The sequence below is a fragment of the Melozone crissalis genome, unplaced genomic scaffold (assembly GCF_028551555.1).
Source record: "Melozone crissalis strain CALT ecotype California unplaced genomic scaffold, PUWL_Pcris_2 ptg000004l_1, whole genome shotgun sequence".
Taxonomy (NCBI): domain Eukaryota; kingdom Metazoa; phylum Chordata; class Aves; order Passeriformes; family Passerellidae; genus Melozone; species Melozone crissalis.
Window position 1 is genome coordinate 2372601 of NW_026535782.1, and position 22810 is coordinate 2395410.

The 22810-nt window shown below is 34.4% G+C and overlaps 1 protein-coding gene across 4 annotated transcripts in view; it reads left to right on the forward strand.

The window, feature by feature from the left end:
• Window positions 1-22810, forward strand: part of CACNA2D1 (calcium voltage-gated channel auxiliary subunit alpha2delta 1) — a 368426-nt gene that overhangs the window by 180049 nt on the left and 165567 nt on the right. For all 4 annotated transcript variants that reach the window (XM_054270558.1, XM_054270564.1, XM_054270555.1 and 1 more), the window contains exon 5: window positions 17174-17218. In XM_054270558.1, the coding sequence (XP_054126533.1) occupies window positions 17174-17218 (45 nt within the window). The remainder of the gene's footprint in view (window positions 1-17173; window positions 17219-22810) is intronic.

Genomic DNA, 22810 nt, shown 5'->3' on the forward strand with positions numbered 1-22810 from the left:
TCTCATCTCTTCAGAGATATGATACAGCTCTCTCATGGTTTTTACTTCTGATAATTCTTTTTTGTGCAAAGAGCATGTGTGAGGAATGCAGCTGAGATTTGGCACCAGAGCTGCAGTGCAGGGAATCAGGTGTGGGATCCTTTCCTAGTAAGTCATGGATATGTTATAATTTTGTGAAAGTTATAATACTAAATTACAATTTATAATTTTTTGAAAGTTATAACGCTAAACACAGGCAAAGTATCAAACCTGTCAGTGTCTTCACACAGAGCTTTGATCCAAAACTGAGTGAAATAAATCTTCCTTTAATTTTGATTCATTTTGGATAATGCCTCACATTTCTAAAGCCTCTGTGACTTGAAAAAAAAACCATCCAAATGATCAATTAAAACTGACAGGTTCTAGGGAGGGCAATGTTTTATTCTCTGAAGGGCTGTGTGCCACCTCTTCTGGGACCTGTAGCCTTAATTTGTGTATAATTTAAATTTAACGGGCCCTATCTCACCGAAAGGAATTAAGTACCATTTTTCTTCGAGTGATTGCACTTGGACATTTTCTACCCAGGGCATGAATTTCTCTGTGTGTGCCCTTGAGAGTTGTGAGAAGGTGAGGTAAAGAAGAAATAAGGATAAATGCTATTTACTGAAATTGGGTAGGTTTAAGGGTTGTTCTGATTTTTAGTTGATGTTTATCAAATCTCTCACACCTTTTGGAGTCATGGAAATTCACTGTGAATGTTCCCGGAACAAACATTTCTGCATTTCTCTGTAATATTTGTCAAAGTGAGACAGGAGCCACAATAGTTACAGCCTTTGGAACACACTGACTTCAGCTTCCCAGGATCTCCATCATTAGTAAGGAGAATTTCATCTAAGTGCAGAAATCTACTGAGAACATGTCCATGCTGAAGACTCTTTGGAGATGTGGCAGAAGCCTCATCAGATTAGTGCAGAATTTGTCTGACATTCCCTCCTGGGAACCATTTCCCTCAGTTTGCCTGTCTGCCCCCAGCATCCTGCCCCCTAATGCTTGAATTCTCATTTCAAAAAGTCTCAGTGTGCCTTCTGGTTTACAAATATCTAGCAGGTACTAGCTGGATAAAAGAAAAACATCTTAATGAAAATTAAAAAAAAAAAAATCTAAGTCATTAGAAATCTTTTTAAGAGTAGAGTTACTTGCTACCTTTCCTGGATTTTTATAACTTCCTACAGTCTCTCAGATGAGTCTTTCACTCTAGAAACCATTGATTTTCCTCTCAAACATGGGCTGCCATAGGCCAGCTCTTCCATGCTTCTGTTCCATTATATATCTGATACAATCCTCTATGAGGATTGCACCAGTGAGTGTTAGTGTGATTGGTTAATCATACTGCAGTCCTTGATTTCTTTTTTTCTTTTTCGCACTTTAAGAATTTTAACTGATTAGAGATTTGATGATCAAGACAGTGGTAGCAGCACAATCAGAATTAAGATTATATATAAGCAGGGATATAAAATGTGTAGCTATAGAGCAGCTAGTGTTTGGTCTTTAGATACTGGTTATTTACCACCTCTTACTATGCTTACCTTCCTTAAAGGAGTGTAACTTTATAATAGAAATCATTGCACGGATCTCATCTGTGCAGTGAAGTGCTTCACTGGTTGGAAACTTGCCAGAAAAGCTTTTAGAGTAGAGCAAAGAAACACCTTCAATCACTGTTGAGGGCTTTCAAGCATTCCATTTTATCTGAAAAATCAAATATGTTAAAGACATCTAATACACTTTTCTTACTTATTGACCAGGCAACTCATTTAAAAAATGTGCAGCTTCTGAAAGAGGTGGAGGGAAGGATCTAGGTAAGAAGAAAAGAAAGAAAGGTGTGATTTTTATTATTAAGCTGCCATACATGTACATTATCACCTTCATTTTGAATGAGGCTTTAATGTGCTTTCAGAACAAACACCTTATTAAAAGCAAGATATACTATTGTACTCAATTTATTAACATCCTGTAGGTTCTTCAGTTTAAAACTGAGAAGTACAATATGCCAAGAAAAGCTTTTGCAGGCTGCTATTGTGCACGTTTTCTAAGAGTTCATTGAATCAGATGAAGCTAACTGGGTTTTTGATGTTACCTTTCACCCTCACATTCAGGGATAAGTAATTCATAGCACTGTTTCAATTCACCTTTGGTGAATAAGTAAAATCAATTAGAAATGGACTTCAAGGCTGCTGTTTAGTTTGTCTGCAAGCTTTTTTTTTGTCAAATATTTTAATTTCAAAACTAACAATATATTTTTTCTGTGCTTTGTCCTTGCCAGTATAACTAGGATATGACAAGTTTCCTCACTTTCCCAGGAAAACTCATTTTTCTGTTGGTTATCACATATTATTCTGACCCTTCTTACACTGAATTTAGGAAATGTGCCAATGTTTTGGAAAAAGTATTAACTAACCTAACTTTGCTGTCAATATTTGCAAATTGAAATTTTTTGTTATATATACAAATTGGGAGAGGGATTTTTTGTTGTTGTTGCCTTTTTGTTTCTTTTCCTTTTTTTTCTTTTTTTTTTATTTAAAACTAAAAAACCCTGATTGAATATGCCCAGGAAGTTAATCAATGGTGTAAGAGTCAAATATGGCTTTTCATAATGGAGTCAGACTTCTAAGTTTGAGAAATTCAGAAAATATTACACAGGTTTCATTCTTACTTCAGAGAAGGAATTCCTTTCATAATAGCAAAACTTAGAGTTTTTTATTTTGTTTTTTTTTTAATGAAATTAAACCCAAATATTTTTAAAATATTTCCTGCCAGAAAGAGCAAATACTGTGAATATGTGTATATGGGATTCTACATGTGTTATTTCATACTAAAAATAGAACTTTTCTGAAAGTCTGAGCTGAATGGGTTGGATTTTTAGAGATGGAGATATTTGTCGGTTTCTTAACTCCATTTACTTTTTTTTTTTTTTTCAAGTGACAAAACCATGGTCTCATGCAGGCCTGATATTTTACCTTCTTCTTCTGTCCCAGGATTCCTGTAAGATGCCAGATGAAAATTCAGCTTATCTTTGCCCAAGCTCATTACCTTTAGAGAAGGACCTCAGAGGGGAGTTGGAAAGTTTCCATATTGAAAAGTTTGTAGACCTCTACACTCCCAAGAAGCTCTGATCCTTGAAAAGAGGCTTGTGCAGCAGATGTGAACAGAAAATGTTTGATGTCTGCACTCTTTTGCAGTTGCAATACTGTAGAAACTTTGATAGTTAGTTCATTTTACATAGACTATCAAATGCTCTGGGAGTGCAAGACAATCTTATTATTAAGAGCGGCATTTTGCTTGAGGGATTTGGGAATTCTGAGCTTTCCATCTCCTGAGTATAGTGTAATTCTCAGTAGAATTTAAACAAAAGGTGAAAGTGTCTCTTTTATGTCCTGGAAATGCTGATGTGTGATTGAAATAGTGTCAGATATTTCTTGTTGACTTGGCCACAAAGCAAGAGATGTGCATAACACAGAGCAGAGAAACTCTGTGAAATTAGCAATATCCTAACCTGTGCTAATATCATGCAAAGAAATGCTTGAAAATTCTACCTGATTTGACCAGAAATGTAGCTGTTAAGCATTTGTTTTGTTTTTTCACAGTTAATTCTTGCTATGAGCACATTAGAACTCTTTAAACAAATACACAAACAAGTCTAGGTCTCACTGAAGGGGCATTAGGATTTAGCAAGTCTGAAGTCTGGCTCATCTGTATGACTGTGATTGATGAGTTTATAGAACACACTACCATTCTGTTTTAATTTTCCCATTTGTTAGTCACAAAATATATTGCACTGAAATACTGTGAATTGTAGCTTTCTTGAAAATGTGAGAATAAATATAAAAATGATCAGACCAGATCCTCACATTTAAATATGGGTGAATAATCCCTGATGAATTATTAATTCAGGTAGGATTGTCTTATTCCTTTGGGCATTACCACCTCTCAGGATGGGTAACTTCAGTTTTGCATTTCTTAAGAGTTACACAGGAGTACAGTAAAACTAAGAAGGTTGGCTCAGCTGACATTTTTCTGTGCTTGCACAAAATTCTGGTGTTCTCACTTCATAAAACTTCTTGTGCTTTGTCTGTGAGTTTTTTTCCTACATAAAAGTTTAAATAAAACTTCCAGCAAAAGTTTTCTACCAGACTGAATATGCTCCATATAGGCAAGTTTTATCTAATTTCCTATAGGCATCATAGTTTAAATGACCCTTAGACTTAAAATATTCTAAATTATCATAGAAGAAGTTTTGCCATAGTACTTCTCCACCTTTCAGATAGAATATTTCAGTTTTATTTTACCAGTATTTGCAGATATTTTCTGCTAGAGCTGTGTTGGTGCAGAAAAGTATGATTTGGTTTATTTTCATTTGTGGTGAGAAATACCAGCAAAAAACCCGAAAAGCTGGATTAAGACTGAAGTTTTTTTTTCAAACCCATATCATTAATATGTTTATTAATCCCAAGTGATGGCTGCCATGTCCTCTGCTGATGGTTTACTTACTTTCCTTATTATATGGGGATGACACCAAATGGATGATTTAATTCCAAATACTTTCAGTCTCTCTCTAATGTTTTGGGTCTACATTGATTAAATCAGGACATGTAAGAGTATGTGAGCATATAAAACCTGCTGAGGTGATGTTGGAGGGATGCAGAAAGCCAGACAGGGTGTTACCTCCTAGAGACCTGCCAGCTGACTTGAGAAGGGTTCCTGGTGCATGCTTAGGTGTCTTGGGGACAGCTGTAACCAGCACAACTTGGATGAAAGCAGAGTGATCTGGGTTTTATTTTGAAACACATACATCATATTCTCTTTGAAGAATAAAGCATGGTCTATCCTAAAAAGTCCCATGGTTACACATCAGTAAGCATCCTGTGCCAAGAATAAGCACCAAGAGGAAATATTGTTCAAGATAAAATAAGTTTTATTTGCAGCAATAGATACTTAACAGTTACAGATAAATTAACCTTGAAAATTGGAAGGCAAAATCCAGTAGTCTAGTAAGTTCTTCAGGCATTCAACTGACAGTAGTAGGGAAAATATCCCACAATTTCTGTGAAAATATTTACAATATTATGAACTGTAGTTGTATTCACTATATTACAGTATTGTGAACTATGAATGATGCTTTTATGAAAAATATCTAAGACCTGGACAGGACAGGACTTCCTTTAACATCAGTAGGTTTTACTGAAATTACAATACTGAAATTATAATAATTCACTGAAGTGTTTACATGTACTAGTAAGAGTAGAGCAGTGCAAATCTATCTAATTGAACTTGTGTATCTTTGTCATGAATAGGATGCACTTAATTCATCCAGCTCCTCATGTCATCTCTATACTGATAAGAAAATATTAAGATAAATACAACTGAATTAATCAAATTCTTTTATGCTTGCATGAGCTCTACAATACTGTATTTTCAAGAGCTTTTAATGTTTTAATATGAAACAGAGGAAATAGTATTCTTTATTACTTTTAGATAATGAATTAAAGCTTACAGATATCTGAGGTACTAGATATGCTTTTCCCTATTGCTCAGTGTTCACAAACAAAATTTAGGTGATACTTTGAGATTCAGACAAATTTTGATTGTGGCAGGCCTATTTAAGTGGGTAGGGGTAATTTATATGCAGATATCAATTGTATAAATTTTCCTCTGTGTTTATAATTACTCATGTATTTATATTTATATTTGAGAGATATTATAAATCTTTCAAAGATATCATCTAATGTGTTTGAGTATTTATGTCTATGAACAGGAACACACTTTCAGCTGAGTCCTTTGCAGGTCTACAAAGGACTAACTCTGGTGGGCTCAGATACTTTGAATATCTCAAGTGGTTAAACTATTATGTGCTCATACTTTTGGAATTTCACCTCTTTCATGTTTTAAACCCCAGGAATATTTCACATTCAGTGTGAACAGTGGCTTACTGCAAAAAAGAAATCCTGGCCTTTGGGGTCAATTGGTACAGTTGGCAAGTGCTCACTCTGTGCAGGAACCCATGGTTTACTCATGTCTGTGATTTCCAGCTCATAACATACAGCCTGTGCTGCTCTCATCAGGAGAGTGGGGTTCAACATCAACTAGTTCAACATCAACTACTGAAATAATTTTGAAGGGCATTTCTAGGCAAAGAGAGGCTAATTTAGGATGTTTTCTTATCATACAGTTTTCTGGAGCTGTAAGAGTTATCAGCCCATCCCATTCAGTAAACTTCCTAAAGTAAAACCAAAAGAAAACAATCTCTAGCAAGGTGGATTGCAAAGTTTTTAACATGAATTTTGTAAAAGGAGAAGAGGGAAAGGAAGGGAAGGGAAGGGAAGGGAAGGGAAGGGAAGGGAAGGGAAGGGAAGGGAAGGGAAGGGAAGGGAAGGGAAGGGAAGGGAAGGGAAGGGAAAAGAGGCCCAGGAAGTTTTGGCTGTTATCAAAGGGGTCATTGATGGAAGCAGTTTGGAATGACAGCTTTGCTGCGAGAGTCTCTGCCCTTCTCCTCAGTTTTCATTGCTATGTCTTCTGTGGGTGTGCACATCACAGCATCCTTGACAAGACACTTTGCTGCATTCCTTCTTCTTTCCCCATCAGCCCGAGTTTCCCAAATCCCTTTTTAAGCACTTGTAGTTTCTCCCTCTTGTGCTTTTTGCAATCTCAGCTCACACTTCTGTAGTACTGTGGTGCTGTGGAGAGCTGAGCTGAGATAGTTTTAAGCAACTCAGCATAAATTTCAGGGAACAAAATAATGCTTTTCTTCAAACTAAAGTCAGTTTAATACATACTTTGCAATTTACTTCATTCTGTCTTCTTCACTGTGATCTTCCAGTGCTAAGCTCTTTTTTCAGTAGCCATGGTTAGATTTGCAGGAACTTTTCTGTCTTTCTTAACAAATACCTGCCTTCATTTCATTTTTTATTTTAACAAGAGAGATCTATTTTGCTTGTTCAAATTTTCTCACATTGTCTCTTTCTTCATATCTTCACACTTCTGTGATATATCTGTCCACCCTGAATTTTAAAAAAAGAGATGAATATGAAAGTGCTGATTTATATGAGAATTTGGAAGTGAGCAATACAGTGTAAGGGCCCAAACTTACATGTGTCACCATAGACTTTCATGGAAATGCTAAAATGCTGTAAACTTAGTAAGTCTCTGCCTAGAATAAGATTCATTTATAAAAAGCTTAAAATATTTTTTTAATTGTGTGCAGTTGTTGAACTAGAAGGATTTGCAAATCCATAACTAGATGATTCCTTCTCTGAGTTGCAAAGCCCAGGATTGTTCCCAAGGAAAGATTGCTGTTTCCATCCCACTGACAGCCAGCAGCCATCAGTCTGGCTTTCAAAGGTTTCTCTGTATTTCTTTGCAATTTTCGGCATAAGCATCAAATACCTGATGAATGAAAACCCCTGTTGTGATCCATGGGAGGAAACACAAACCCCTTTTCATTTAGTGCTGTTGTTATGATGGAGAATGAGAAACATAACAGCAAGATATTGATAGAACTCTTAAAACCTATTTCTCTTCTGCATGACTTCCAGCATACCAATGTAACATCAATAATTAAGAGGAAAAATAACTTTGATCTATTTTTTTATGTGAACATTTTGCTTGTAGTGATTAACTAGAAAAGTCTTCATCATTTCATACTAAATAGTAAAAGGAATATTTTCCAGCTTCTGGCTCGTCTCATGATACGGAGCTACTTCTGAAATAAGGCGTGCTTCTGAATCTTTGCTTTATTGCAGTGATTGAGTGCAAGACATGCACAAAACAGCTGCCAAAGCTGAATAATTAAATTATGATTCCTTCTGTTCTTTATTAATTAGGTGAGTTTCAGATAATTCTTAGAACCTGGGAATTGCTGTCCAGAGCTGCTTTCTTTTCAAGACATCAGAGATAGAGGAAAAATGCTTTAGATTAAAGTCTTAAGAAAGATTTGTCTTTATAAGAGACCCATTAAAAAATCAACAAGCAATATGCCAGGCATTTGTTACACGGGTAAGCCAAAGCAATTTGAAAAGAAAACATAGCCTGACATGTTTTGAACTTTTTTACCTTTTGTAAAGGCATTTTTCACATTTAGGAGGAAATGGAGAGATTTGGTTGAGTTTTTTTCCTAAATTTCATGAAAATTGTGTAAGATGAGTTATAGCAATTGTTTTTGAGGATTTTTAAAATTATTTTTTGGTATGTTATAGCCCTCTGGGGTTTAAGAACACATTTTGGGTGATTGAACAAACTCAGTGAAGAATTGGTCCAGACAGGGAAAGAAATCAGTGCTTTTAAAAACATTAGAGATCATTAAAATTACAAGTCAGTGTCAGCATTGTAAAACATGATTCAAATTTGAATCATACTTCCATAATTTATATATGAAAATTCATTTTTCCTGTGGCGCACAGTATCGTAATACACCATATAAGTATCCTAAAATCTTACTACAAATTTAGTTTTTTCATGTAGATAAAAGAGTAAATAAAAAGTTGTATAAGGCTCTCTGCTGTTGCAATTTAAGGAAAGTTGTGGAAAATGTTGGCATTTTACTATTCCAGTGAGATTCTTAAAATACTTTTATGTTTTTTGTGTACTATTGCTTAGCATTTAGTTACAGTGACTCTTTGTGCGATGCATTTCTTGTGATACGCATTTTTTGGGGGGGGGGGTTTGGTTTTTTGTGAAGATAAGCCTTGAATTATACACACTTCAGCGACTCTCATGGATCACCAAGAAGCTACCCTTGACTTTTTGCTCCATTGTAGTGTCATATGCCTAAAATGTTATTCCTTTTTGTAACAACTGTTTGCAGCATTGCTAAACAGGGTCTTATTTGTTGGTTGTAGTGGATGGAACACAGAAGAAATGTAACAAATGCACACACATTTTTTGGGGGGAGCAAATTCTACTAAATGTTTGCCTGTTGCTTTGTAGAAAATAATTTTCTCAAAGACTTTTAAAGATTTTTTGGAGTTGAAGGACTGGCATATTTTCTATATTCAGTTATGACAGTGGAAGCGGTTCATTGCATCCCAGCACCTACACAGATGTGAATTCAGAATGCCAATTTCTTGTGAATCCAAAGGAAAATTATCTCCAAGGTGTTTAACTAGGCTCCTGTACTCTAATTTTGCACTATTTACATATTAAAAAATATGCAATTAGTATAGACAATTTTCAAAAATTTTATTTTATATTCTTTCATCAACTAAAAGTAATGCTGAATAAATTATAGTAAACATACTTTGCTGTTTTAATTAAACTGATCAGATAGTGTGATATAGAGGTTAATTAGCTGCTAACAAATTAATTTCATTTTCCCACCTGGAAGTCTGCTTTGTAATCAGTTGCATTTAGCCTTATAAAAAGAAATTGCTTATACTTTGAGGAAGCTATTGTGATGAGAAAATTAGCAGTTTCCTGGACCTTTTGGAAGAATTTATTTACCAAAATAAAATGGATTTGAAATATTTTTTGTTTCTCTGTCTTCCTTATTTTTGGCTTAGAGCACTGGAGGAGGAATGAAGAGGACGGTTATTCTATCTCTTTATATATTTAAAGTAAATTTAAAGCTGATTCTTTAAGTTTGGTAACTCCAGAAGAGTCTCCCTATGATTTTCTTTCTTGGTCATTTGTCAAACATGCAAGGACATAAAATCTTAGGTTTTACTATGGATCAAAATACCATTCTTGAGAATAATTTTTCAGCTTGACTAACTAAAAGGAGTCAGTCTGTGATATAGGCAACTGTACCAAAGAATAATATCAATGTGGTTTTGCAACTTTAAATTTTCAGTCACTAAATTTTTCACTCCTGCATGAAGTATTTGGCCTTTGATGCTTTGCAACCAATAAAGTGCTTAATTGTTTACCACATTTAATTTCCTTAGTTTACCAGTTTCACTAAAAAATTGAAGTAAATTTAATAAGTCCCCAAAATCAAAAACAATTCATTAAAAAATTAGACTGTACTTACCAGTAGGCAAATTGCCAAAATTCCATTGTTATATTAACAATTACCTGCATGCCCAACAAAGGTTGGTGTTTGACTGCAGGCCATTGAGCCAGAAGATGTCTTTCTGCAGAAGTTTTTTGTGGAGTATGTTGTGTTCTTTCAGAACAGACATCTCTGTAGAATTTGATTTGGGTGTGTGTTTTTCTAACTTGAATTTCTCATCTTTTGGGCTCTATTACATTTAGCATCACACATTCAACTACTTTTGATTTTAATTCTATGTCAAAGTGCAATTATTACTTGAAATGTATTCTTAACTATTTTTTAAATGAAGTTAAGTATCGTCCTGGCAGCTTAAGAAGTCCAATGGCAGTGTCTAACTGTTATTCTTGCAGTGAAAAATACCTTAAAATTGTGGAAAATTTTTGACATGGAGAAGTTTTGCCTATTTTTTTTACCATTTATGTGATGAATTCCAGGGATCTGAAGACATAAGTACTCTTTCTAATATTTGTTACTCTTTTTGAGGTTATACAGGTACACCTTAGTGCTCTTCACTGCTTCCCTTTTCTTGAAGTGAATGTATAATGTTGCATAATATGGACACTGAGGCAAAGAAAAAAACCCAACCTACTCCTTGTGTCCTGTGAAAACTAGGAGGGTTTCCCCCTGAGATTTGAATATGATACAAAAAAAAACTTCTTACTCAGCTTTACTAATTATAATTTGCACAAGACAAATTAAATCAAGCGTGGTTAAATTCAGCACGTAATCAGATATTGTCACAGTGAGCAGAAGGGCACAAGGAATGTGTCACTGTGGAGGTCAGGCCATTGAGGGCACCCTGAGCAGGTGGGTGACAGCTCCACTTTTGCTCAGAGAGATTCTGGACCTGTCCTGGTCGCAGCGCTGGTGGCTGGCAGAGCCCAGCCTGTGATGTGACATACCTAGAGAATATTTATGGTGGAATCTCAGATATTTCAAAAGTTTCTTCCAAGTTTAGACTTCAATGCACTCTTTCAAGATCTCAGTTTTTAACTCAGATGCCTAAAATCTGGCCATCATCAACGCTGCAAACTGTGGATCCAGTCTCAGATCAAAAATCCTCAGAATCCATGGCAAGGACCTGAAAGAATATCTTTCTTTTAGTGTATTTTATCTGGATTCTATGTATGTGTGCATTACACTTACCTAACGTCTTTTTAAATGAGGCTTGTATGTTTTAGTCCTGCTGTTGAGGATGCAGGTGATTGATAAATTATTATTTATTTATCACTCTGATGCTCCTGTGAATGGTCAAGTGACCCCCTCATGAAAACTGTCAGAAAATTTTGAAAGTTTCTAGATTGATAATTTCACTGAAGGAATTACCTGTAAATGAATGCTGAAAAATTGGTCTTTCTCACCATTTAAAAGAAAGAATATTCTATGACAAAGAGTCTACAGCACCTTTAATGTTCCTTTATGTTATTTCCTGTAATCTTCACCTTCATCTTTTCATTTCAATTATTAGTCTCAGTGGAATCTTGAGAAAAGTTCTTTACACTAATCTGATGAAAAAGGCTTATCATAAATTATAGTTCAGACCTGGAAGGTTTTAATTAGTGTATGAAATTTAATATTCTGACAAAGCAGTTATTTAATCAAATCAAGTTTGGGGGGAAAATGTCTAACCCAAGTGACTCATTTGTCCATATTTTGGGTAATGACATATTTCTTGATAGATTATTATTTCACAGTTTTATTTTTTATTTTAATAATTTTATTTTTAAAATATCTTGATTCTAAGTCCAGTTTTCATATTTTAAATAAATTTAAAATTTCTTAGAGCCCATATTTAGGCATTTTATTACATGCATACACTGTAATTATAATTGCAACTAGTTTACTGTATTGCCTGAAATTTTGTTCACTTTAAGGACAAGTGATAAATCAGTATTTTTACACATGGATGCTGAAGGGGAAAAGAAGTTATTAGAAGCTAAGCTCCTTATTTTATATGTATATTTCACTTATGTAACGTGAAAAAAAAATCACAAAGCTGTAACAAAAGAGATAGTAGTAGTTGACATTCTTTCTTTTTTTTTTCCGTGTTTGCAGGCTTTTATTCCCTGACATTTTCCTCTTTACAAAGAGATGTAATTTTTTATGTATGGTAGGCCATATTTAGCTGTCTTTTCTGACGTGTCTATTGTGCTTTAAACTGCATGTCAGACTGTGTAAGGGATTAAACTAAAGCTGCCTGGATTATTTTTCATAGAATTTGTGAGGATGGGTTTAAACCTTAATTACCCCAAAGGTATTAGGGTGAACTTTTTTCATGCACTTCTTTATCCAAGGAGATACAAGGATTTTTTTTTTTTTTAATTAAAATGAATGTTTTGCCAACACTTAATGAAATGCTTTTTTAGCACTTGTAGGCATTTACATTCATCTCCTTTGGTCTGCCTAAAGAGTGAAATGGACCAGTATTATTATTGTTATTTTTATTGCTTTATGCTAAACAAAAGGACTCCCAGTTTTTCACTAATGTGAGTGTCTTTTCCAAGTGTGTGGGACTAATATTATTTTAAAATTTTGACCAAATTTCTATCTGTAATTCTAAGACCTTCTTTTTAGAACTGAAGAGTCAAGCTCAGACTTTTATTTGCTGTATGGTTTGGTTTCTCCCTGATTTTGATTTCTTTCTCTGCCTCTTACTTCCAAACTAAACGAATCCTAACTACTTGAAGATTATCTGAAATAGAGAGCAGCATTTTTATATTGACTCACTTTGAGTCCTCTAGAACTTCTTGGGTAAAATGCTTAGAAGTCATGGGAAGAGTCCTGTTTTAAAACAAAATCCCAATAAACATATTTGTCTGCAATTTCAGATTCTAAAACATGTACCTATAATTATGCAGTAATTTATATTTGCAATAGAATCTGCTACAATAATTTTAAGTTTGTTTCCAGGGGTTTACTAAAGAAAATCTTTGAGTTGTGGAAACCTTTAACTAAAGCTGTTCTGTTTTTTTTTTTTTTTTTTCTGAGGGAGTTAATTATTTTCTAGTGTCTCTGTAATGGAAAAAAGTGTAACTTTTTTACTTTAGCATTTTACCTATAGATCTGGAAACACAGCTTTTAAGGAAAAAAAGGATAACTGTGATATCTGTCAAAATTAATACATTATTTTAATTTCTTACAATATTAAAAGCTGCAGCAAACCTTTTCCCCTCTTCCCCTTTTTTTGAAAAGATATAATTTATTTATTTTCTTGTTGTTCATTATAGAGTCTCATAAAGTTTTAGAATTGATTTCAAGCCAATCTCCCCTGTAGGCCTAACACCATTTTAGGCTGCATCACGGGCTCTGGGTCCTGTAGGGTTTTCAGGAAGCCCACAGATTGATCTGAGGTTTTATATAATTGTAACCACAGCTTCAGTGAAAGCAGCATTTCTGAACAGACTGCATTGAATGTCTGTTGAAAAAGACTTCAAAAATGAATCTTTAAACTGGTTGGTGGAGCACAAACTGCATGAAAAGTTCTTGGAATTCTTGCTTAAGATTTGGAGAGGAGGTGTTCCTGTAGACACCACTACATGGCAGCAATGACCTGGAGCTTTCTTTTTGACACTTTGTAATGGAGGATTTAGATTTCCTACCAGCAAAATTGCATAGATATACTATTACAATTTTTGCAATATATAATTGTCTTTAGTGTCCATATGTCTTGCTGCAATAAAATCCCTTGTTGTTCTTGAAAGAACTAGATTGAAAATAGCATTGTTTCCTGAGATGAAAAGCCAACTACAGCTTCATTCATGTAATCCTGAGCTGAACCTTGGCATTTATGTGTTGAATCAATTGACTGTCTGTGAACTTGCTCTGTAGAGAAGCAAAATATGAGTGTAAATTAGGGTTGGTGTGAGCTTGTATTTCATCTGCAGATTTTCTGAAAGCCAATGTTTTCCCATGCTTTTCTTCTCTAGACACAGAGATTATAGAGACCATCAACTTCAGATTCTGTGTGCTGAAATTTAAGAATTTATTGATAGTACCCCATATGTAATGTTTCCCATTTGAATTGTTTTATACTCCGAGCTGGAAAACAGAGAGCTATTGAAGTGAAAAGTAATTTAAGTACAGTGGAATAATCTCACTTCAACGGACAATGCTTTCATTGAAAGCATGGAAGAAAAATTAAGATTAGGAAAGAAAAGAAAATAGTAAGATATATAAATAAATCATTTATGACCTGATCCTTAATGTAATATTTATCTGACTTTCCTGATGTCTTTCTCAGATACTAAATTTTTTTTTGCTTTGAAAGGAGAATTAAAGATGGTGAAAACCATAAAATCATATATTGATAGTACACTATAGTTTTTCCTATATGCATATGGTCTTCCAAAGTCATTCTTTTATAAGTTCAGCTTCAGGACTGCCTTACCAAATCCCTTCATTGGTGAGCAGAAGTAATAGTGAGTCTTTTACCCCTCTTTTGCACAGAGTTACTGGATAAAGAACAAAAATAAAAATCTAGGCTATTTACACTCTACCTTCAGTTTGCTGACCAAGTTTGCAGTATTACTTGGTGCCAAAAGTGTGCAGCAGTGGGAAGATTCAAATTCATTGTGTCAAGAAGTTAATAAATAACTAAACTACTTGCTTGAGAGCCAGCAACAAAGCAATTTGTTCTTGCCAGCTGGAAGTGGTTAAATGATAAAAAATTGTCCTCTAAAGATCTGAGTGATCCATGAATCTAATTTGTGAACCATACAGCATTCAGTGTGTTGTAGCACTGGGTATCTCATATTTTCTATATTAAGAGTAGTGAGATATGTCCAATGTCAGTGTCAGTTTATTCATTATATAGGTAATATCTCCAGGCAGGGTAATGGACAACAAGATATGAATAACCTTACAAAAAATATCTAAGTCGTTTGGGCAGGAAGTGTTTATTTTCATTAACTTGTAAATATATCATGTTCCTGAAATGTTATTCTAAAAGGAGATTTAAAAAATGCTGTTCAGTCCAGTAGAGATAAATAGTAAAGCTGTGGCAGCTTTGAAAAATTTAAAGAAATAAATAAAAATGTAAAAGACAAGGAAAACAAAGAGGTATTTCTTTGAAGTACATAAAGAGAATTGTGTCTGGTGATGACAGCGTTCAAAATCCTATATAATAATGGTTTGATAGCAGGATAAACCAGAGCAGTGGAGAGGGACTCAGGAAATAAATTCATGTCTAGTTGAGAGTCAACACAAGAGAGGGCCTAACAGAAATTGTATTTTATGAAAATGTTCATTTTAAAAACAAAAGCTGTAAACAAAACCAATATAGCCAGTTAATTATGTCTGCATTGCTTTTCCTGCTCTCATTTTTCCTGGGCAAAACCTTCTAGGGATGAGAATTGCAGATTGCAGTGAACAAAATGTGCAATTTTTTTTTTCTTTTTTTTTTTTTCTTTTTTTCTCTTTTTTTTCTTTTTTTTTTTACCTAAACAGATCTCCATATGATGAAAACACTTGTGTTAATATTTGTGGCTGCATCCTTTGCAGCTTTAAATGTTGCCTGCTAAAGAATCAGGGGCTTTTGAACCAATCACTTTATTTACAGAACAGTTATTTTGTACATAGCTATTTACAAAGTAAAGAGGAACCAAAGGAAATGGAACCTTTGCCTCTTCTGACTTACTCAAAGGCTTCCACAAGCATTATATGGTCTTTTCCTTACAACAATCAAGTGAATAAGCAATTAGCTTCAGTCTTTAATGATGAAAAGGATTTCCTCCTGTGTCTGCAATGCCTGGAGGTCTGGCTTTTATATCAGGATACAGATACTCAACCAACTGACCTATGGATAGAAAAGTGTCTTGATGGAAAAGTGGAAAAGTTTATTTTGAGGGAAAAGGATGAATTCATGCTAATAGCACTTCCCTCAAAATGGCATTTAGCTCATCTGTAATATATTTCATGTTTGACTTTCTAAAAGGTCAAAAAGGAGAATAAATGATGTCATTATTTATGGAGTGAGTAAAATGATCAGTTTTAAAGATGAACTGCATTACTTTGTAATACGTGTCATACTTTTTTAGTGAAAGTAAAAATTGTTGTTGGCTTGTCCACTTGAAAAATGATTACTGAAAGCATTCTCTCCTGTTGGTATTTATAAAAGAAAACACTTTTTTGTGTTCAACTTTTTATTTAGATACATAAAAGGTATTACCATAAACAGAGCTGAAAAAACAAGATAATTTTTTATTTATCAGCAATCACCTATTTTAAGCACACTGCTGGATATGAAAAAATATAACCTCTCCTTTTCTTTAGGTTTTCAAAATCGGTAAAAATAATTAAAAAGGCTGTGTTCATACATGTCTCTATTTCATACAGAAATGCACTTAAAAGCTATTTTATTCAAAAAACTTTGGGCACATTGCAGCACTTTATTTGATGGAAAGCTACTCCAGTGAACCTAAATCTTCAAGGCTTTTAAATGGTTCAGTTATATTTAAACATGGAAAAAAAAAAGAAAACACAAGAACCTGTATTGCATAGGATGTACCCCAGTTTTCAGCAAACTATAGAAGTTAGCACTGAATGGAATTTCTGACTGGTTTTAGAATGGGAACGAGCAATCTTGTCCTTCTATGCTTTGCTTGAATTACATGGTACAGAGTTTCCACAGAGCTGCCAGGATCTGCTGCACACTCCAACAGCCAGACTCTCCTGTGATGTACTTTCACAGATTTATTTTCTCAGTGGGAGGTGAATAAAACAATAAACATGTGTACAGCAAGCACTTACCCCACTTAGCAAAGGCCGTCCCTGGCTGTATGTGCTGGATGTCACGGTGCATAAATCCCCTAATTGCGCAGTAAAGTCACATGTCTGTGACAGAAACTGCTCATGGAAGCCTTTTATGAGCTCTGGAGTTTGTCCAATGTTATCTGCACTTTTCTAGCTGTGTTTTGAGTGACTTTTGCAGCCTCCCATGGAAGGAGCATTAAATGAATGAAGTTTAGCACAAGCCTGGGAAACTGTGCATGCAACAGAAAGCAAGCAAAGATCAGAGTTTGTCATGTTTCAAAGAGAATACATAAAGAACTGGTGGTTTAGTTCAAAAATTTATCTTGCAGTAGTAGAGATTATTGCTACTTAAATTTATTCTCTGCTTTCAAACTAACAGAATTACTTTTCTTTCTCTTACAGAATAATGATATAATCTATTACAATGCAAAAGACGATCAGAACGATGTAAGTAATATGTTTCATTTAATTTCCTTGCCTGTAATCTCAGAAAATTAGGGGAATGAAAACATTAATGAAACTTTAAGAACATCATTTAAAGATTGGGCAGAAGCAAAAATGCAAGAAACTTAAAAATGTCTTTAAAAGTTTCTTCAAGAGCCAGACAATATTTTATGTTTTAATTCTCAAAGTCTGTCTCCTTTCATACAGTTTGAATTACTGGTCAGGCAGAAAATGTGCTGGGACAATGAAGATCCTGACAGCAGTATAATTCACTTTTTTAAAACGTAATAAAATCATAATTATAGGATTGGAGAATCAAAATGATAAATGCAAATAATTCAGTTCACTTTGAAGGAATCATTTTCTGGCCTTATTTTCCAAGATCATGTGGTGTTTTTCTGTATTCTTTGTAATAAATCTTTTACATGAGGAGTAAAAGATGTGAAATGTTACTGAATAATTGCTTTCATTCACATTGTGATAATTTATGTGACTGTAATAAGATTTTTGAAAACTGAAAATCCAATCACAAGATTTAGACTAAATGTATGATACTTCAATTCCTTGTTTACTAAAACTCTTACTTTAAAAAGGTTGAAATCTCCTATCTACCATTAACTATTAAAAATCTTGGTGTGTTCTGGAGACAATACAAGCTATCCTCACCTTCACTGGAGATAATACAACTGCTTGTCTTCATTATAGATTTAATTTATAAGACCATAGAAAAATGTTGTAAATGTATTAATCAGAATTGCCAGCATGCTTCATTTGCACTTTTTAATCAAGTATACTTTAGAGATTGATGGCATCACTGTTTAATGGATGCTTCTGCTGTAAGGCAATTAAAGAAGGTACATAGATCATGTCAAGCAGAACTATTTTATAAGGTTATATAGAGTTATGAGTACTTCATTTCAGATACCACAAACTACTGTCCTGAGTTTTAGAGTTTTCATGATGCAAGTCAAATTCATTAGAAGTAACCTAATTTTGAGATATATTATTCTGTTCTCATTCAATTCACTGCATGGCAGGTGCTAATCTTCTCTGGAAACAGAAATACAAAGCTGAAATATTGGATTTTTAATCTCAACATACCAGATAGTAATTTTAGATTGTGGTGTGAAGTAAAAACTGTGGTGTATCTGTTATGATTAAGTAGTACTGGGACAGGTCTTCAGATTGCTAATTTTACAACCAAAATACAAATCTGTTAGGCAAGGCAGGAAAGAAAATACTATTTCAGAGTTTAGTCTTTGGTTTTTTATATTTATATTTTATTTTCTTCAGGACATTTATTTCCCTTCAATAAAAAAGTACACACACGCGCCAAAACAAACAAAGTTTGTTAGACCAGTTATACTGTTTTATTTCTGTTTCAGTTTTATTTCTTTTTATGTCTTTCTGAACATTCATTAGAATAAAGTTTATAATAATGTTTATTGTTGAGAAGTGATAAGGATACAATGGTCAGTAATCTGATAGTGATTTTTTTTTTTTTGAGAAGACCTTAATCTAGATCTCAACTGTGTATGTAAATACCACAGGTTCTTCCCTTCTCCTGCCTGAAAAAACCTCTTTAGACAGCTTTTTTCTTAATATATTTAGAAATTTTAATAGAATCATCTCTGAAGCACTGGTTAGTAAAACTGTGTTTGCAATCTATTCTTTTCTGTGTCTTACAAGTCCACACTTTTTTCCTCTTCCATGCTGTAAGCCTTCATTTAATCACAGGAAATGACATTATATTTATCTTTGAGTACAATCAAGCATAATTAGTGGCAGAAATTAATTTATTAAAATTAGACATCTAAACTAATCACTGTGGGTATCTCTAGGGAGCTGTTCAGTTTGTTTTGAGACAGATGTCTAGGGTTATCTGAACTGAATCATTTCTAGGTGTGTGTTTCTCTGTAAACAGGTCCCTGTAACAGATCCTTTTAGATCTTAACTTTTGGATGCTGAAGAATCAGAAGAAATCAATCTCACAGGTCTTTCCTGCCAGTTTTTGTCTCCACTCATCCTTTGAATATTACAGCCTTTTCAGAAGAGCAGTCCCCTTAAATTTTGTGTATGTTTCTGTAGTATGTTTATGTGCTGCAGGACACTTTCCTTTCCTTCTTCCCATTCTCATACCACATTCAGGAGATCCTTCTCTCATTTTTCATCTGCTGTCTATATTGGCCTTTTCCAATCTAATGACTGGGTTTGTTTCTACTAAAAAAAAAAAAAAAAAAAAAAAAAAAAAGAAGAAGCAAATGAAGGCAAATCATTCTCTCATTCTCTGGCCTTTGGATTTCTCAGTCTCTCAAATAAAATGATAAATTTGTAACCCTGTAGTCCATCAATCAGTAATAGACCTTTTGTACTCTTTTTCTTACAACACAAATTATATTCTGCTTGCTTATTTCCCCCTCCCCCCCCAGTGCTCCATGTAATGTGTGAGCACCTGATGATAATTAATGAGTTTTATCCTCACAACAAGGTAGGAGGTATTATATTTCCATTTTTTATATCTTATAGGAAGACAATGGCCAAATATGTATTTTAGTATAGGTCTCTCAGGTTTCCATTCACTGTCCTTTTCCCAAAAACCCTTTCAGTTTGATATATTGCAGCCTGTTTGTGCACTTTAATTTGCAGGTGTCAACAGCTTGTTGTATTTGGACAAATGCTGCAGTGCTTTCATTGGACAGCTGAGTAGTTCCACATTAAGCTGCTCTTTCCCATTAGTTTTCATATTGCTTTACCTGTTTTTTCATCTTGTCCTTTGTACCCCCGCCTTATTGGTAGTAATTTTGCCTCATTGCTCAATTCTTTCCTCTTCTTTATTTTGGTTTCCATTTTGTTTCCAGTAATTCCATGTCTAGTTTATTCCTAAAACTATTTTTTTTTCTGTTTCCTTGTATTCAAGTAATCAACAACTCAACTATACACTGAATTGCTCAATTGCTTAATTTTCATATATCCTGAGTTCCTTTCCTAATGTTTCTCTCATTTTCTCTTTGCATCTTGCTCCTTTTTCCAAATTTTTTAGTATAATTTCTTGTCGTGGTTTTATAAAGTTGTTCCTGGACAAGCTACAACAGCCTAAGGAAATAATTTTTTTCAATTATTTGAAGGAAAGAACTAAGTAAAACAAATAAATAAATGCCTTTAACACGAAACCAGCCACACATCATTGGAAGTCTGCAGTTTCCCTGTAATCCCTGGGCATTAATTGGAGCAGCCAGCTGTGTCTCCTGGCAGGAGCTGTGTCCCTGGTTAGCACCAGTGATTGATTAGACACTGCCTCCATGCAGTCTCACACTGGCTTGCAGTCAGGGCTAACAGAGCTGTGCTCCTGCTGCAATTATTGATCACATACTCAGTGATAGCAGCATCTTTCCTTTTCTTTTACTGGACTAACTTGGAGGCTCTAAAATTATGGGTCCCTTTGGACAGTAAATGTCTGCACAAAGTGTCAATTCAGAATGTGACTAGGACTCAATGTGGGGGTTCCACTAGAGGGAAAAATCCAGAACAATCCTATGGTTGATTTTAAAACAAATACATTTTTTATGTATTTTTATTTTTATTTAATTTTAATAAAGAAAGAAGAAATCTTTAAAATAATAAGCTGTCTGTGCCGCATGGTTTAGGAATTTTTCCTAATTCAGTGATGCCTTGTTATTTTGGAATAATTTGTGCAACATTAGCTCTCTTTGAGCTTAAACTGCAGCATAAATACAGCTTATCAAGTTGGGGCTTTATGGCTTTATAAATACTGATGAAAAAATTACATCTACAGCAAATTGAAAACTATTGTAAAAATATGAAAGGATAATTGGTTTTGAATGAAAATTCTTCAGAAAAATCATGGTGTGTTTTAACAAACATTTTAGAAAGCAAAATAATTTCCACCCCTCAACTTTCTATTTGTTTTATTTTTCCTTTTTAACAATTAAATGAGGAATAAATATTGGGCAGAAGTAAGCAGAGACCAGAATGATTATCTAAAAGGCATTTCCCTTGTGGGTCTGCTTCTTCCCAGGAAGACACTTAGACATTTAAAAGGCATTGATAGTGGCTTTGGAAGTTTAGTGAGTCTCTGCTTATAGCCAAGTCTTGCCTTTTCTACTGCTGTATGGTATCAAGGTTGAACAATCTGCTTGTATGTGCACCTATGATTAATTTAGTAAAAATAAGTCTATTAATGAAATATCCCAGGTTCGCTTGTAAACAAGTCTGAATCTACCATGGATTTGATCAAAGAAATGCTGTTTTTTTGGTTTTTTTCTTCCCTCCAGTCACAAGCATTGAAAATTGCAGAAAAAATTAATTTATACAAGTATGATATTTTGTGTATTTTATAGCAGGACATCAGAAAATCAAAGCGTCCTCTGTACTCCAGTGTTTCAGGAGCTCAGTTGGGTCAGGTGGAGCCCTTGGGGGGAGATGGCACCTGAATATGGTCAGCTTGGAAGGGGATCAGGAGCTGAGGTGGGGCAGATGGGGGACCCCAGTGGTCCAGTCTCAAAGGTGACAGGTATAAAAAGACTTCTAGAGACTGAAAGAGAGTTGCCACATTTCTGCAAGTTCAGCAGCTGCCTGTTGTTGGATTAAAAAGTGAGACTGGTTGTAATGAGTGGCCCTGACACTACAGAGAAAGCTGGGACAGGGACTGCTTTTACATCTCATCCAACTGATACATATTTTCTCTGGCTTTTCAAGGTTTTTAAACCTGATTGTGATAAGATAAAACCTTTATAAAGCTCCCTTTTATCTGCATATGTAAGAGTAGTTCTGTCTCTGTGCTTTTCCTGTGTCTGGATGCCAGCATGCAAATAACCAAATCAATATCCTACTGCCTGGGTTTAGCTGAAGGTGGACTACAAATCATCAGTTTTTTTCTGAGCTAAAGCCACTAATTTTCCAGTATTTCATAGACAGTGAAGGATAGGCATTTCCAATAAGAAATTTGTCTCAAATCATTTAGGATGAGCTTAAGTGCTAAGCTCTAGAGGATCTAGTTTCCTTTTACAATAGGGAAAGTTTTTAGTCAGCTTCTTATCATCTAGCCCAGCAAGAGTAACCAGCTGACTTCCTTATCTCCCTTAGGTCTCTTATTCCCTCTGCTTTCATTGCATGACAACCAATATGGTTTGACATTACTGTCACAGCTATGATGTGCTGTATTTCTTTTCATCTTCTCTTTGTCCTTTACTGCTTTGATACTGAAGAAATTTTTTTAAAATGAGTCATAAAGAATTTCTGCTATTCTCATTTATGATGAGTAAATGGGCAAAGTCTATGTCACAGAGATTGGAAAATCAAGTTAGATAACACTATAATAATTGTGATTTGGACACTCCTGCAAGAAGTTGCCAACAAGTAGGTGTTGTACCCACAGCATCTCTCTTTAGAGCTTTGTTTTATGATTGCTGTTCTTCATGTGTCTAAGTTGCACCTAAGTTTAGATTTAATTTCTTCTCCTTTTGAACCTACCAAGGTTTTTTACCAGCCCATATTAAGGAATATTTATACATATTTACATACCTAGTTCTTATACTTTCTGTTTGTCATATCTCTTGATGGTATGAGGTAGAATTA